General features: G+C 42.1%; 1 protein-coding gene across 1 annotated transcript in view; it reads right to left on the bottom strand.

The window, feature by feature from the left end:
• Nucleotides 1-16,623, bottom strand: part of LOC127466854 (glutamate receptor ionotropic, kainate 2) — a 246,679-nt gene extending 230,056 nt beyond the window's left edge. The window contains exons 1-2 of the mRNA XM_051778199.1: nt 16,322-16,623; nt 10,747-11,151 (exon numbers count right to left, since the gene is read on the bottom strand). Of these exons, the coding sequence (XP_051634159.1) occupies nt 10,747-10,861 (115 nt within the window). The 5' untranslated portion in view covers nt 10,862-11,151; nt 16,322-16,623. The remainder of the gene's footprint in view (nt 1-10,746; nt 11,152-16,321) is intronic.
• Nucleotides 16,624-17,020: the final 397 nt, after the last annotated feature.

Genomic DNA, 17,020 nt, shown 5'->3' with positions numbered 1-17,020 from the left:
GAAAATTGAAGGAACAGGGGTGGGCTAGGGGCGGAGGGGAAAGCTTCCAAAAACACATGTTGCAAATTTTTTACAAACTATAAGATTACAGTCAGGAGAGGAAATCAAAGTGAACAGAGCTCCTGCACCCACACGACAGATAAATACAACAGCTTTATCCAACTCAAGTATCTTTCCATGAATGAAAACAGCAAAAAGTGCTGTGGAAAGCAACCAACACTCTTTATATAAGAACATGGTATAGTCTTACCTTAAATTCCCACAAATGTAGTGCTTAATGAACATTGACGATCATAGAATAATGCAAAGGTACAGCTCAATTTGAAATCTCCAATGTCTAGACACAAAAGGTCACCTATGGGCAACACTGAAGATGTTATGACTGGCTAATGTTGATTTGGTCTTTAAATGTGATTTTTCATTTTTTAGGCAGGTTTGAAAAGACATTAGGAAATCTGATTTAATGCATTTTTGAACACATTTTTCTTAGCCATATCACAGTCACACAGTAAGTTTCTTCAGGCATATTGAATGTCGAGAATGATAGAGTCTGCTGAGATCTGAAGAGATAAGCCTTAATAACACTCATATTTTATAGTCTTTCCTTCTCAAGGACATTCTAACAAATACATATAGCACTACTGAAAGGAAGTCACATGTATCTTTGACATAGTTCCATTTTCTTTCCTCAGTTACTTACAGATGAGGCATGCACAGGGCTTACCAATTCTCCTGAACTGACCCCTTGCATGTTTTCTCCAGGGCTAAGATCAAATCTAGGCATGAACAGATTATTTAACTATGTTTCTGCTCTTTATGTAAACATCATACTCAATATTCAGTAACAAGCAAAGGGATTTAACTAAGCAAATTCTTAGCTTAAAAAAATAAAGCTATGTTTTCTTTTGGTATTATTGGATCATTTTGTCAAATGTTATCTTTACTTTTGATATTAACTGGACAGAAACAAAAATCTTACTAGTCGCACAGTCGTAAATGGTCTTTGTATGTAAACAGTGCTTATTTCATTGACACCTTTCAGTTCCTTTCTCTTATTTTTTCAACACTGATGACCTTGAATTTATCTGCATTATTTTTCTCAAACCACTTACATCCTGCCAATCAACTTCTTTTTTTTTCTTTCAAAACACCAAAGAGAATAGCGTAGTCAGGGATATCTGGGAGCATGTCCAAGTAGTTCATTGTCTAAAATAGATCAGCACCCCAAGGTATGAAGGAAAACACCAAAAAACTGTTAGCTTTGAAAAGGGACTGATTCAAAAGCACAGTTTTTCAACATTAGCCAGACACACTCCCTCAAGTACTTGACATATTGTTTTAAAAGAAAGAATTCCAGACTTGCCCTCAAAATGGCTATGAGCAGTCACTAGTGACAGGATATGAAGCAAGAATAATGAATGTAAGTATAATATACAAATGCATGCTAATAATTTATTAAAGGTTTGTATGATTTTTTTTAATTTTCAGTTATTAAAATGCACAAAATGTGAATATACATTTTCATTATTGTATAAAAAACCAAAAATCACTGTTGAATCATTTTAAAAGAAAATTAATTCCCCTGATTTAAAGTACTCCATGTGTTATTAATTTTCCTAATGTAACTTTTTACCCAATTCCTTAATGAATAAGTAAATGGAATTTCTTTTAAAGATTTCCTTCATTGTAGGATAAATGTTGCAAATTAACAATGAAGTTATTGCTTTAAAAAATTCTTTTTTCTTACAGAATATGTAATCTTCATGTTCATTACTGTTATTTACATGTACTTCTACATAGTACAATGTTTCTAATTGTGTTGTAACTGCAGTGTTTGATCAGTGGAACAAGTTGTACTGCTAATACTGAACGGCATTAACCAGTGAGTATACCCTTTTCAACTTGAAAAAAACAACCATCAGTCAAAATTATTTTCTTTCATGTTGAATTTGTTTATGGATAGATGGATAAATATTATTAAGGTCAATAAGTGAATGACAAAGTTAGGCATAAAAAAACTGTGGTGTGATTTAAAAGACAATTGGGAAAAAAAGTGTCAAGGAAAGACAGGTTCTGGAATGAGCTCCTTAGTTAATGTTAACCAGCACAGATGGTTTGACTAGAAGAGCACTGTTTTCAGCATCGTTATGGACCTAATCATTCACCAATTCATACAGACAATTAAAATAGCTAGGATAAACAGACACATTTCTGTGGACTTTAACATAATTACTTAGTTTTAGCATTAGAGAGATCTAAACCAGTCTTTTTCTATGTAGTATCCTGCAACTTACAGCTACAGAAAGGTAGAGAAGAATCAGACCTAAAGTATACTGCAAGTTATCTTATTTCAGTATTTGATCCATAAATTATAAAATCATAGACTATGCTGAGTTGGAAGGAACCTACTAGGATCATCAAACCCAGCTCCTGGCCCTGCACAGGACACCTCAAGAGTCACATCGTGTGTCTGAGAGCATTGTCCAAATGCTTCTTGAACTCTGTCAGGTTTGATGCTGTGACCACTTCCCTGAGGATCCTGTTCCAATGCCCAACCACCCTCTCTATGAAAAACCTTTTCCTGATTGTACTTCTGAATAGCTACATATAAGATAAGTATATGTATATGTATATATATAAAACTTTACAAGGTATCATATAATTTATGGTATAAAAATAAAAACAAACTAAACCATCAAGGACTGTACATCTCTGACAATCTAGGTAGTTGGTATTGACTGATGATTGAGCACTGACTGAAAATAGGGGTAGGAATAGAAGAATTAATTGGTTTCCAAGTAAAATAACTAGTTTCTTCAAAGTTTTGTATTGTGGAATGTTGAGGCAGGACTGAAAATATTTACTTGCATGCTTAAAAATACTGAAAGTCAAATTTTACCATTATGACCTACGAGACTCAGATTTTCTTGTAAATGTTTCAGGCTTACTAGTGTAATTATTTTAATTACAGACTCTTTGGTAAATCATGTCCTAATTGTGCAACTTTTAAATAACATCATAAATGTGAGTTGATTGATATAACTGATGTATGTTTAGCTCTTGAACTGATCGAAATAGTTGGTATATCTTTAGCTCCTAGAGAAAGACAAAAGCCCAAATGGATGGCAAGTTCAGTTATAAACTAATTCTTAATAAATTTACCCAGATTATTACCTTCTAATTGTTTATATGCAATGAAAAGTGGTTTTTAAATTAAGTATCAGTTACCTAATGACAAAAACTATTTTAGAGTAATAGTTATTTTTACATTTGGAGAAATGTGACTCTTAATTTGAAATATTTTCCTGGAGACACAGAAAGAGCTAAATGTGAAGATGGAATGCTCTTCCAAAGTGAAGTAGATCTGCACCTATTGAAGCAAGCTTGATAATCTTTACTCAATAAACTTCTGTAGAGTAAGTAATCAGTTAAATATATGTTCACAGACAAGTCCTTATTTACAGGACTAATTATGATTACATATTGTGAAAACAAGCACCACTCATTTGCTGGCAAGTTTTTAGCAGAATGGGTGAGCAGTCTCTGTTTCAGCATTTTTTGTTTTTTCATGTCAAGAAGAAACTGTTGAGCCATTAATATATTAATCTTTCCCTTTTAAATTTCCACCTGAGAAAATGAGTTCAGTGTATGGTAATAAACACTAAAACCTGAGGAGAAAACAAAAAGCCCTACTCAAGCCACTTTGACTTTCTCCATATTGCTGATCCATGAGAGGCATGGTTCATCTAGTCTCACTTTAGCCACGTAAGAATTATCCAGCCTAAGTCAAATTTGTCTAATCCTTCTGCCTCTTTCACTCTGTAAATACTGCAGAGGAGCCATAAGGCGTGGCTTAGACTAGAAGTTTAATTTTAAGACAGAAATGAGGACTTCCAGATTAGTGTATTTCTCTAAAGTCGAAATTCTCTAAGACCCACAAACAAATTTACCTTCCAATGCATTGATAATAAAAATGCTTATTGTGAAGCAAGAGCAAACTTTATAATCTAAGCACTACAGTGTAGCTATGCTTTTAACTACCCCTACCCTAGACTCCACTCACAATACTAGCAGGGAACCTGTTTTTCTAAATCCCAGGCAGAAACACCTAGAAATGGAAACACTTCAAAAAAATATATTATCTAACAATGTGTATTTCATTTCAAAGCAGCCTACCAAACACATTCTTAGATGCATTTCAATAGGGTTTTGGATTACAAGAATAACGTTCAAGGAAATCTGAATCACGGTTAATCCAAGTCACTTGCAAATCTTGATGCAAGAGTATCTTTGCAGGTAATATACAAAAGAGCAGTCACGAGCACTGCACACATGGTTTACTTCTGATTTTTGCCCAAAGGAAAAAAAATTGTGTGTTTTAATTCAGAATAGTTGCTTTTTAAAGAAGTTTAGAATATATTTTTGAGTTTGATTAGTATTTTACACAACATTACTGTACCATCTACTTTATCCAAAGCTGGCTGAACTCCAGTATTGGAATAGCAATCATCACATGTTTGTTCTCTGCTCTTTGCATTACTGAAAGCTTTGGCTATTTAAACTGAAGGTGCCTAAGACAATTATTACTATATAACAAAGGAATCAAAAGACTTCGTGGGGAGGAGGGGGCGTGGAAGAGAGGGAAGAACACAACATGGATGGCACAGGACACACACAAAATTAAAAGTATTAATATGACAGTGATCTTTGATTCTCCATATTCCAATTAAGATGTGACAGCATAATGACATTATGTCATTATGTTATCATATTGTTTAATCTAATCTTCCAACATACATTACAGCATCACATTATAAAAAGTTTATTCGGGAAAAATTAATTTGCCTTGCAGATTGAGGACTATGGAAATAAGACACCTTCTAATTTCTATTTTGCATTATTGACAGACCTTCTAATAATTGTTCCTCTGAAAGAGATTAAAGAGGATGAAGGTTAAAACTCAGAAACAGGCAAGGTAAATATTTTAAGTAGGGGACAAAGACCTGCTTTATTTACAATGACTACAAAACGTTTGGTTTGCTTTTTTTTAAATCTAGGGGATTTTCTCTAGTATAAAATAAATACATAAATAAATGGAACAACTCTCTAATATTTGAGTTTAGAAAAAATCTCTTTTTCTCTAGTTTCTTATCTCTGGTGGCAGAAACCATTTCATTCAGCAACCACATTTAAATTGGAGGTGTTACTTGAACTTTGCATTTTTTCAAAAGACAAGTAGCAGTCAGTAAGAAGTATGTTATACTCCCAGCATCCAAGCTATCAGACAATTGTGTGAAAATCATTTTATAAGGCTATTGGTGTTCCAAACGCTGGGTGAAAGGATCTGGGGATATTCCAGAAAGCCCACACGGATGAAAGCTTTCTTAACCTACATTAAATCTTGATAATGTAATAATGAGTCTTTTAAAAGGATAATTCTAATTCCCCTATCTAGTGCAATAAAGACTGTATACAGCTAATCTGCTTTGCCCTTTCAATTAAACTCATCCAGGACGTTCTATGTAGTCAGCACCCTGAATGAGTCATTAAAATTCTCGTTCTGTAAGAGTTGTGTGCAGCGCACCGTTGTTTCTAAATTCCATTAAATCCAAACGGTCTTTATCGCCCCATGACCACTGTGACTTCAATCAGCCAATTTAATTACCTTACAAAATTGTCAGCAGAAGCAGCAAAGAAAAACAGGAAGGGTTGTGACGTTATCAAATTGAAATCTTCCTCTGTGCTGTTTAATCTAGACCAGTCAATAACAATGCTTCTCACCTCCTTGCTGCTTTCCCGAGGCTCTTAACCTTACTCTTCTTTGAAAGATTTCTGTTGTTGTTTATAAGACTGATTTGAACTCCTCTCTGTGAGGATGTTAATAGATATCGAAAGCTTCTTGTCCTTGGTAGTAAATTTTTCATTGGCTCTGAATGCTGGACTTGCCAAGACACGGACCCCCGAGGGCTGCCTCAAGTGTTTGGCTTGCAGATTTTCTTTGCACTCTCGAGTTGAAGGCAGACTGCCTTCCCCACTTAAATCAGATACGTAAATTTTCTCATTTCTCTCAAATACAGACATAAAGCTTACCTCCTTCCACTAAAAGGATGTCAATGCAAAATCCAAAGGAAAGAGAATACATATCCAGGACAGTTATTGCAAGTCCTTTAAGATTACCCAACAGGTATTTTTCACTTGAACTCTTGTCTCATGCACTTCTGCACAGAACTAGCTCCCACTGCTGTGCCGTGACTTCCCTGATTTTAAATGCTACATTTTGAAAATGGTCTCCAGAATCCCAGAAATGTGTGGTTTGACACCCACTGGCAACTGCACAAGCAGTGGATGCAATAAGCCAGCCTCTTCTGTGATTTTGCCACACTCGAACTCGTAAAAACAATTACATGGAGATAAACTCAATCTGTTTGAGACAAAGAAGCTCAACTAAGTATGTCAGATTAGACCCGTGCTAAATCTTCACAGAGGAAGACTCAGACATCTAGCAATTCCCCTCTTGGGGTTCCCACAATGGAGTTAAGAAATTAGGGATTTTTTTCCGAGGTCCCAAACAGTACATGATTATGTAAGGTTTGATTTGCTATTTGTTTTATGTAGGGCATCAGGAAAGTGCTAGGCTTTGTGAGGCTTTGGTGTAGGGTTTTATTTTAGAAAAAAAAAATTAAAAAAGTAATCAATAGTAGGAAATGTTTCTGGTAAGAGTTCAAAACTCTCCCTTTGTTCCTTGAAAAGTTTTTTCCATTCTGTCTTGAATTTCTTTTGCTTTTAAGTTGCAAGAAGCCACATGCACATGCGCACACATACACCCTTCCTTTACGGTTTATTGTAACACAAAGCATTCAGCTCCCTTTCTCATCTGCTTGAAGTCAGGCAATTCCAAAGCAACAAAAAGTCAAAACTACTTGTCCCCTACTACTACTAGGCCCCTACTTGTCTTTACCCTTCTTGAATGTGTTGAAGAAAATAAAACATCACACAAAGTGGGTTATCACTTATCAGGCTATTGAGCCCCCTGCAATGGAGGTCTTTAGTCTTTCAGCACACTCACGAATAATGAGTTACCCGAGAGAAAATGCAACGGGGAAACGGCTTTCACCTTCCAGTCACAGGTCCCCCTTCACACCTTTACTGTAGGAGACGAATTGATCACAGGACTAGAGACGAGGTCGGAAACAGGCAGTTTAAATAAATGAGGGCATTTTAGAGCACTCCAGACTTCAAAGAGCTGACACGTAGTAGTAGGTGGGAAAAGAGGGGGTTTAAATAGCCCGGGATTTTACTGCCTTGGGCAAGACAAGGAGTGGGTTTCTGAAAAGAGAGGTGAGCAATTACTGACGACTGATAGCTCTTAATGGCTTGTTAATTCAGAATTTCGTGGACAAGGTGTTGGGATGCTTTCAGGAGCTAAAGGTAGATCGAGGTGACCTAGGAAAAGGGGGGTGGGGGGCGAGAGGCTGAGTCCGGCCAGGGCAGGCTGACCTGCCCAGTGGCAGTGGGCAGAGGGGTGGCTCGGCTGGGCTCTGGATCCGTCGAGTTCCCTACCATTTCTTGGAAGCAGCTGCCCTGGGTCTGTGCTTACACAGGAGCAGTGAATCAGAAAGCTACGAAACATGATCCCCGATAAAGTAACTGATCTGCCAGTGGTCAGGTATTTTGGCTTTTGTTCGGTGCCAAGTGATAAGGAAAAGGTTTCAATCACACTTAGCACCGCGGAGAGACAAATACTAGGCTGCTGTTTTCTCCCTCATCAAGATGGGACCTGTCCTTTTATCCACAGCAATGGTTTAAGACTGTTCCCATTTGCCACTCTCGAATACCGTATGCACAAGCCTAACCTCCAGCGTTTCCTGGGCTTGATAATGGGAAACTGTTCAGAAACAGAAGGGAGGGAGCTTGGTCCCATGCCCCATGAAGCAAAGTGTCATTTAGGAAGGGCGGCAGGTGTGATGCCCGAATACCACGTTGCCTAACTCCAGTAGCAGCAGCAGGCGGGTGCCCAGGTGTCTGAGCAAGTGTCGCTGGGGAGGGAACAATGCCATCGTACAAGCCTCTCCCCGTATTTCCTCCTTAAGACGCAGGCAGAAATAACCTCCCGCATTTGACAGATAGCCCAGGCCGTTCGACTTCCCTGTGTGGTTGCTAAAAGGTAGTTTGAGAGCGAGAAAGAGGGAGAGAAAGGACATGCCGGCTAGTCCCAACATAAGAGGAGCCGTGGGAAGGACAATGCGAATCCATGGTGGCTAATTTGCACAGAAGGAATGAGGGGGCTGCAGTTCTGGCAGGCTTCAAGCTCTCCCCTGTTGCCATAGTGCTGCTGGCTGAGGAAGAAGAGCGGGGGCTGGCAGGCTGCCTTCTGGAGGGAATCTCCTCAGCTCTCGCTTCTTCTCGGGAACGACTCCACGGCATCCCGTCCTCCTGGTCGCAAGGACATCCCAAAGGGACAGATAGCACGGGAATCCGGAGGGGGAGGCGGGGCATTCCCCCTCAGAAATAACGAAAGCTTTTTCACAGCTCACTCCCTATTCTTCCGTCCTCCCCGCCATGCCCTACACAGTGACAGAGATGTCAGCCTTTGGGGAAGGAGTGAGAGTTCTCTCGTGGTCACAGAGTCACTCCACATCTGGACTAGGCTAAATCCAGACTCCTTAAAACATAGATGTGCAACAGGCCTGGATGACCAGGGCAAAAATCTTCTTTGTGCTCTCTCACATTTAACATTCTCCATAATAAAATAGACTAACCAACTGTTCCCTTTCTACTTCTAAGGCTCAGTGATGGGTTGGAGACAATTCTTTTGAAAGACAAAAAAAAGCATGATGCGGAATTCCTACTCCGCTGCTACAAACGCTGGAGTGAGGACAACTCGTTGGTCAGCTGTGACCAGAGTAGTTAACCTGGTACATGCACCACGATGTCACTGGATGCCAGAGTCCCGCTGTATTACCTTTCAGCCTCGGAATTATTTATTATTCTAGCCACTGCCAAACCTCTCCTCTCCAGGGTTGTCTCTACAGGTACACTGGACTGGAAATTCAGAGGAAATGCCATGCTAAAGAAGGAAAGTTCACACACACAGGCTTGCTAGTGCTGTGGCCGAGAAGATGTCTGTTTATGCAGTTACCCCTGAATGTAACTCAGACTCCTAGAGACTAACCCTCGGGGCCCGTTAGGAATCCCGGTTCGTGGAAGGACAGACGGCCGGACAGTGCCAGACTGCAGGCAGTCTTAGCACTCTATTCACGGTCATAATTATGTATCGGACTGATTGCAAAATAGACCCCACAATGATATATGGACCCGTTTAGCCATGTCTAAAGGAACAAGCATTCCTGAAGACGGTTGCTAAGAGCAACGTAACTTAAGCACCACCTTTAGACCAGATGGAAGCAGAAAAAAAAGTACTGCTAGGAATTCAGTACACGGGATGGATAACAACCTAGTTACTTTTTAATCATTACTCACCTTCCCCTCCGTATAAAAGTGTGTGCGGGGGCGCTGATTTAAATGAGATCTATCTAAAATAGACACAAACCAAGTCACTACTCGCAGGCAAAGGCAAGAGCTTTCAGTGTCCCACAGAAATGAATGTAGCGGCTACAACAGTTTATTATGAACAGCGCGACTGAGGGAGAGCCTCACTTAATCCGTCCAGCCATGCTGTCGGGCAGTCACACAGGATGCCGCTTGTCTAGGGAAGCAAGTTTCGGCCTGTCCCCTCCGCCACCCTCCCGGCCGTGGCTCGCCTGCGGTGCCCGGGCGACTAGAAGGACGCTGATGCGGGGCTCCTGTCGTGGCTCACCCCGGACTAGCGCCGGATGGCTTTTCCTGGCCGCACAGCCCCCCTCAGACCTCCGGGTAACTTTCCGTCCTGTCCTTCCTCACTGCAAAACTTCTGTAGGGGATGCAGCGGTTGGAATTTCTCCCTCGCTTGCTTGCTTATACACACGTACACACGCGCGCATGCACAGGCAGAGCTCTTATGGTTAGTGCCACGGTCCAGCTGGGATAGTCTTTAAATTGTAAACCCGCTCTACTCTTCTACTCTCCTTGAAATTTCATTCTGATCTACTTCCCCCCCCCCCACCGGGAGAGAGGGGAAATCATGGAACTTTTCTAGCATAGAAATGCTGTGCTTTTGAAAGGTACCGCAAAAGCTCTTTCACGACCACTGCTCAAGACAAATCATCTCTTCTCTAACCCTAAACGCCACTCAAGTGTCAAGCAAGTAGACAGACGCTTCAAGGGAAATCAGCCCAAAGATCTCAATTCACAGCCTTGCGCCCGCACGGGATCGGCTCGGGGGGAGGATCAGCGACTGGCGGCCGAAACTTAACAACTAGTTGACAGGTTTTTAACTGATCAAGTACATCAAGCATCGTATTAGCCACGCTTTCCCCTACTGTGGAAACAATAAAGGAAAACAATGGAAACAATTACGAGGAAGCCATGCAAGCTGCGCAGAGCCTTAGGCAACCGCGTTTGCCAGTCATTTTTGTATTGTTATTATAATTATCATCATCATCATGCCGTTACTAAGGCTACAATGAGCTGCAGCGACAGAAAAAAACACACAGCAATTCATCCCTCCGGATGCAAAATAGAGAGGGACTTCTGTGCCTGACTCCGTTAGCACGTCCCAGCTCTCCGCCAGCATCCCCTTCTGAGTCAATCCTACGTAAATCACATTCGGGCTTAAATGAGCAATAAAAAAGTGTAGAGAAATCTTACCAAATCTTAATACATGTGTGGTTCCTTGAGAATATCCAATCCACAGTAAGCAAAGAAGGAATCTAACGGTGCATCTGAAGACTGAATTAGTTACAATAGGGGAAATAATCTTCATGATGTTTCTATGCACACACGCACTGCCTTACTTCCCCCTTCTAAGCCGTCAGGTTTCCCGGTAGGGTGAGAATGAGGATACGTAAACTGATGGCCCTCAGACACGATCACGGCATGGTCACAGAGAGAGGAGAGAGTCTACGCTTCCCAAACCCATTAGCAATCCCTGCATGTTCTTCATTCACTGCGCCAAGGAGCAACCTTCAACTGCAAGGAATGGTGGGACATCCATGTTAGTCGGGGGAGAATCCTTGAGAAATCCAAACACACACAGTGTCCAGCCGAGTAAACCTGGGAGGCAAGAAAGGAGGAAAATCAATAGGTAATCCAGCTCGAGAAATCGCTGAGGCATCGCCACATAGCGAGCACCAGCCGTTTCACTGGCGAAGCTTTTGCCGTGCTCCCATTCTACTGCACTGCTGCACAGCTTCTGACGCGAAGCCAAGATTAAGTGAGAGAAATTGAGATAGCTCTTCTCTGCTTAAGGTTGCCTACCAGTCAGCCTTCCCAATTTCTATTATGCAACCGATCCGATCGCCTGGCGTTGTTGAAGGAAAAAAACAGCTCGGTTTTATTTACATGCTTCTAATTGCTATTAGTATTTCAGTTGTTCTGAACAGTATCTATAAGGTGTGGGGGGTGTGCTACAGGGGAGAAGGGAATCATTTGTGTAAAAATCAATTCATGCATTTTAATACCTGACTGCCTGGCTCGAAATCACTTATCTTTAGAGTTGTGAAAGAGAAGGCTGACAACAAAGTCATGCAGGTTATCAGAGTAACATTCAGGCTTAAAAAAAAAAATCATGATATTTACATTCACTAACTGTTACTCATGTTAATGTATGAAGCAGGATAAATGCAATGGCTTGTATACTGATCGTCCTTAGGAGCTTGCTCCAGACACAATGATTACAGAGCACCAACCTGATTTTGCAAGGTAAACAGAAATCGGCAGTACTAGAACAACCTTGTTGAATGCAAAGACCTGTTTCTCTAAATTTAGTGGAATTGCAATGTTGCTTAACAGACAGTAACTTGGGGATTTACTAGTTTATGATTTTCACTTTATTCTGCCACTCTCTTATTTGCACTCTGCTTTCCTTTCACTCTACTATTATGGAAATGTTGCTGTTCCTCCCTGTACTGAGAGATCTATGTAATTTGTCATTTGCAGTCCTCAGTGAGAACAATAACACTTTCCAGTTTGATAATGGGATACTGAGTTTATATCCTCAAATGCAGTCACAGACTTTGTCTTTTGGCCAGGTGTTCCAAAGAAGATAAACTCATTTTGTGGACTACTTCAGATTTTCCTTGGAAATACAATTGGTTGTGTGCCTGAATCTATTGAAATACATTGAATTGGGACTGTCAGGTTTTGCAATCTAAGTGAAGCTCTTGCTGAACCTACTTAAGCTTTATTACAAACACTAAAAGATAATTTCTATATTTCCCACCAGGAAAATGAATGCATTTTATTCTACATTCTGCCTACAGAAGTCTTTTGTCTCCTTTATCTCCCTCCCTGCCTTTTATTACTAAAGAAAATATCACTGCGAGACTTCCCCCACAGGTACATACAGATGAACACAGAATAAACCTAACTTTACAGAAATAAATACCGATGATACCAAGCTAATGAGAGCACTCTGAGGAATCTATCAGAAGCAGAGTATGGCAGAGGTGAGTTACAGTTTGTTCTTAAATAACATCCATGTGTTCTAGACATGTAAATAAGTAACAGCAGCATTTGGATTATAACCTGTAGTGTCCGTCCTCTGCATCCTTAAAAGTGTTAGCAATTCACAGTAACTTTTTATTATCTTGCATTACTGATTTCCTCTGCACACTTTTAGTTGAAACATTGTAAAACGCTGATGAAAAGAAATGTATGTTCTGCGAGGGGATTATTAAACATCATTGATTTTTTTTTCCTTAAGATGGAGGCATAACTGCAGTGTCAAAAATAACTATCATGAATGGCTAGTTCTGCAGTCTAGCAGGGAATTCAATCACACGATTTGACTACTGGAGCACTTTAAAAAGAACACCTGGTGTTAAAAGCAAGGATATCTAGCGACTCCTTCAGTTCACACTTAGAATATCTCCCAGTTAAAAAGCAGAGAGATGCTTTTTCTTCTGTTTTCTATTTCATTTATTCTCTTCTACTCGTTTATATTTTATCTTAGTGGAAGGAAAAATAAAACCGACCCACGTGAATACTATGAAAGTTCTTTGCCTCCCTCCCTGGTGTCGCTGAAATAAAGGACATTAGGCATCCTTAGATATATTTTTAATTGTGAATGCTCAGATGCAGCTTGCTGCCTAACCGAATTTTTATTTATTTATTTCATTTAGTTTTGGTAAGCAGTTTTGAAAATATAATATTCATGGTCAACTTCAGTCCATTAAACAAGAGATAAACTTTGGGAAAAGTGACTGCTTTATCAGTCTGATTTTCTAAGGTCTCAAAAAAAAAAAAATACAGCTACCTGTAATCTCAGCACAACAGAGCTCCTAACTCACTGAGGTGTTTAGAATTTGAATCATAAAACAACTTGTGGTTAATTCCTGTTACTACTAAACACTCAGCAGCCCACGCTGCAGCCCCTGGTCTCATGCCTGAGGCTCACACCGGGTTTCCTTCCCCCTCGCCAGCATCCCCCGCCGCCGGCTGCGGCCTCAGCACCGCGGACAGCGCCCGGCGCGGCCCCGATGGCCCCTTCAGCACCGCGGAGAGCACTCCCGGCCGCCGCCGCCCCTGCTCCAGGTGTCAAAACGCCTTTTCTGTCATCCTTTCCAGTCATTTCACGGTATGGAAAGAAAATTAAAATCTACTATCGGCTTCTTAAAGACATATATTATATTCTCGATTATGTTAGCTAGCCAGCTATTTTGTGGCATTTTATGGCTTCAGAAGGAGTACCGCTCTCCTTATCTGCGTGAACATCCTTCCCCCTTTCTTTCAAACCCTAGCTACCACCTTGAGGAAAAGTCGTAATTAACCCAGAAATATTTCCTCAAGAATATCAGTTCCTTATATACAAAAAGTAAATCTTAGGAGACATCAGATGTTTAGAACTCACTATATTTGGTGACTGACGATCACTTATAGACTATCTAATTAACTCAACCCTCAATCTTCACCACCCTAAACTCCGTTTCTGTTAATTGGAGTTTAACTTCACTTCTTCTTCGGGAAAGGGAAAAGGAAGGGAACCCTTTAAAAAGATACCTTTGTGCACCCTCCAGAATGATTTCAATATTAAAACAGGTAAAGGTTCTTAGTGCCTTTCATATTTCTTCCCCAGTGATATGTACAGTTCAAAGGCTGCAAATCCCTGATAAAATGTCATGGATAAGCTAGTCTTGTGTTTTGAGAGCTTGTCACCACTGTTACACAGCTCTTTTCATATTAAAGTCTATATGAAACTGCCCTCCACACTTCAGTGATCAGCAACAGGGAAATCTACAATTCCTTGGATATATGTTTTGATTTGTTTGGTCATCTATCTTATATATGCTGGTAACACATCTCTAATACACAAGGACATCTTTAATACACAAGGACAATGTTCAAGTGCAACTGATATGAAAAACAGTAATCCAGCTATAGGCAGGGAAAGAAGAATAGACAATCTGAGGCCTTTACATCTTTTCTGGTTAATAAAAATCTGCTACACTTTTAGCTGTGTGTCAAGTATAAATGGTGTATATTATGTACATGATGTTTCATTTGGAAAGGGGAGATATGTGATTCTGATTGCCTTATTATATCAGGCGCTTTTCTCATCAGATCTTATTTTTATGTGCTGTTATCACTATAAAAGTTAACCAGTTTCAGCTAGCTGCCACCTACTGGGATGTATAGTTTTATCATATTACTTTGAAAAGGAATGGGCTTTTATTTTCAGGCCATAGCTGTGTCTCTAAGAACCGATAATGAGGTTTTTATGTCACTTAATCTACTATTTTGACCCCTCCCAACAACAGCCGATAGAAATTTAGTATATGTACAACATATGGTCTCCTAAATGTTTCTTGAACATTTTTTGGCAAGTCCTTGCAAACGCTTCAGGTTCACATGCCACCACAGTCCTCCTGCAATCTGGTGTGAGGAGACCCACAGCTTCCCGCAACACCTAACCAGCATCTCCAGATCTCTAAAAACAAGAATTGCAGCTTTGCTGACAAAGCAGTAACACAGTCCTCCCTTTTTAAATGTTTGCTAAAATATTCAAATTAATGTTGATATTATCTTTTAAAAACATATTGTGGCCCACTGGCATTTCACTCCCACTAGCTGTAACAAAACCATAGGTCTTTCTCTGTTATTATCTCAGTCCAAATTTACAACAAGTTTCTGCTGCATCAGTGATTAGTGACATTTTAAGATAGTAATTAATTTTTAGCTAGTGGAAAGACATGTCTTCTAATTAATGAACTGAGTATGTAATAGACTTACTTGTTCAGGCACTTTGGATTATCACAGAAATGCACTTTCTTGCAAGTTTTAAGGAGCAAGAACAAATATTTATGACATTATCTACATATTAGCATTTGGTCCCTTCAGCTTGTTTTGGGGTTGGGGAAGATGTACAAGATTTTGGGAGTAAAATTATGATGTTTAATGTTTTTCTTTCTCTACTCCCCCAAAAGTTTCCAAGGAAAACGTGAAGAGAGGTTTTCATTACAATGTATTCATTCCTTCTCTCGGTGCGCACACGGCTCTTGTAATCATGCCTCCACTCCGTACGCAAGAATGTCTTGCTTTCCACAGAGTGTCAGCGCCCTGGCTAGGTTAACGAAGGATGCTCACCCAAAGAATGCTGATTTTGTTCAGAAATAAATGACAGGGTTGCCAACAAGCTGGAAGGGGGACTGACTGTGTCGTACGGTGGGGGCAGGAGGAGACCTCACGGAAGCAGAGACTATTGTCCACTCACAACTCTAGCGAAGTTAGAGCCCGTTTCTCACCTCCTCTCCCCGAGGAGAGCGGGTGGTACATCCTCAGTGCTACCGGCTCGGCCTCCCTGAGCCCGTCTCGGGAGCAGCGCTCCGGCTGTGGGAGGGAATTCCGGGCTGCCGCGGGCACTAGGCGGTGTGCATCGGGGGGCTGCTCTGCCCTGGCCTCTCACCCCCCTTCCCACACCTCCACTTCCAGCATGGGAACATTGGTGGCTCTGACGGTGTGGAACAGCGGTGGGAGGAAGAGAGGAAGACGACAGGTTTGCCTTCCCCACAGTGAGGGACAGAGCCGGGCGGCAGCAGCGCTTGGGTATTCCAGCTCAGCGCCCGCCTTTACCCTGAGACACCTGGCCAAGAGCCATCGTGCAGCTCTCGGCACGACGCGGCCACGGTGCATCCCCTCCGCCCCCCTCCCCCTCCCGCAGCCCCTCACTTGCATGCAACCCCCCCGGCTGTGGCGGACAGCCGGAGACCCCGGGACATCCTCCTACCTTGAGCTGCGGGAGGGGAATCGGGGAGGGAGAGGAAGGCGGAGGCAGGGGAGGAAGGGCGGTGGCAGGACACCGAGGACAGCCCGGGCTGCTGTGCAGCCGGTGTCCGGGCACCACTGACGGCGACGGCAAGCGGCGCCCGAGCGAGGGAGGGAGGAGGGAGAGAGAGGAGGAGGGAGAGAGAGAAGGAGGGAAGAAGGGAGGGATGGAGGGAAGGGAGGAAGGAGGGAGACCCGCCTCCCTTCGGGAGCGCTGCACAGCGCCCTTTAAAGGAGCAGAAACTCGCTTTCTCTGCGGCCGCCGCCGTCAGCTCCCCAGAACGCCAAGTGTCGCCGCTGCCCCCGACGCTGCCCGAGCCACCGGCGGCCGCAGGACTTCGCGGGCGGCCGACGAAACAGGAGTGCTCTCGCCTCCGCTTCCGCGCCGCCGCCCGAGGGTCCCGACCTCCCCGGGCGGGGAGTTTTCAAGGCGTTAAAAGTGCGAGGTCCTAATCGGGGTCCCTGAGCCCGTTTTGTGAACGCGGAGGGAGTGGGGGTTGGACACTGCCGCCTGTAAACCGGCGCTTAGCAGCCGCTGCCCGTCCCCATTTTGCCCCGTGGCTGCGGAGGTGAGCGGAGTGCTCCTACCGCAGCCTGCGGGGGTGCTAAAAAAAAGTCTGGATGCCTTCGGCTGCTTCTCGACTCCTTTCTCATGGTGGAT

This window comes from Manacus candei, unplaced genomic scaffold (assembly GCF_025592945.1).
Source record: "Manacus candei isolate 608988 ecotype Guabito, Panama unplaced genomic scaffold, ASM2559294v1 h1tg000011l, whole genome shotgun sequence".
NCBI lineage: Eukaryota > Metazoa > Chordata > Aves > Passeriformes > Pipridae > Manacus > Manacus candei.
Note: the sequence above shows the minus strand (reverse complement) of the source record. Positions and strands in the feature narration are given on the sequence as shown.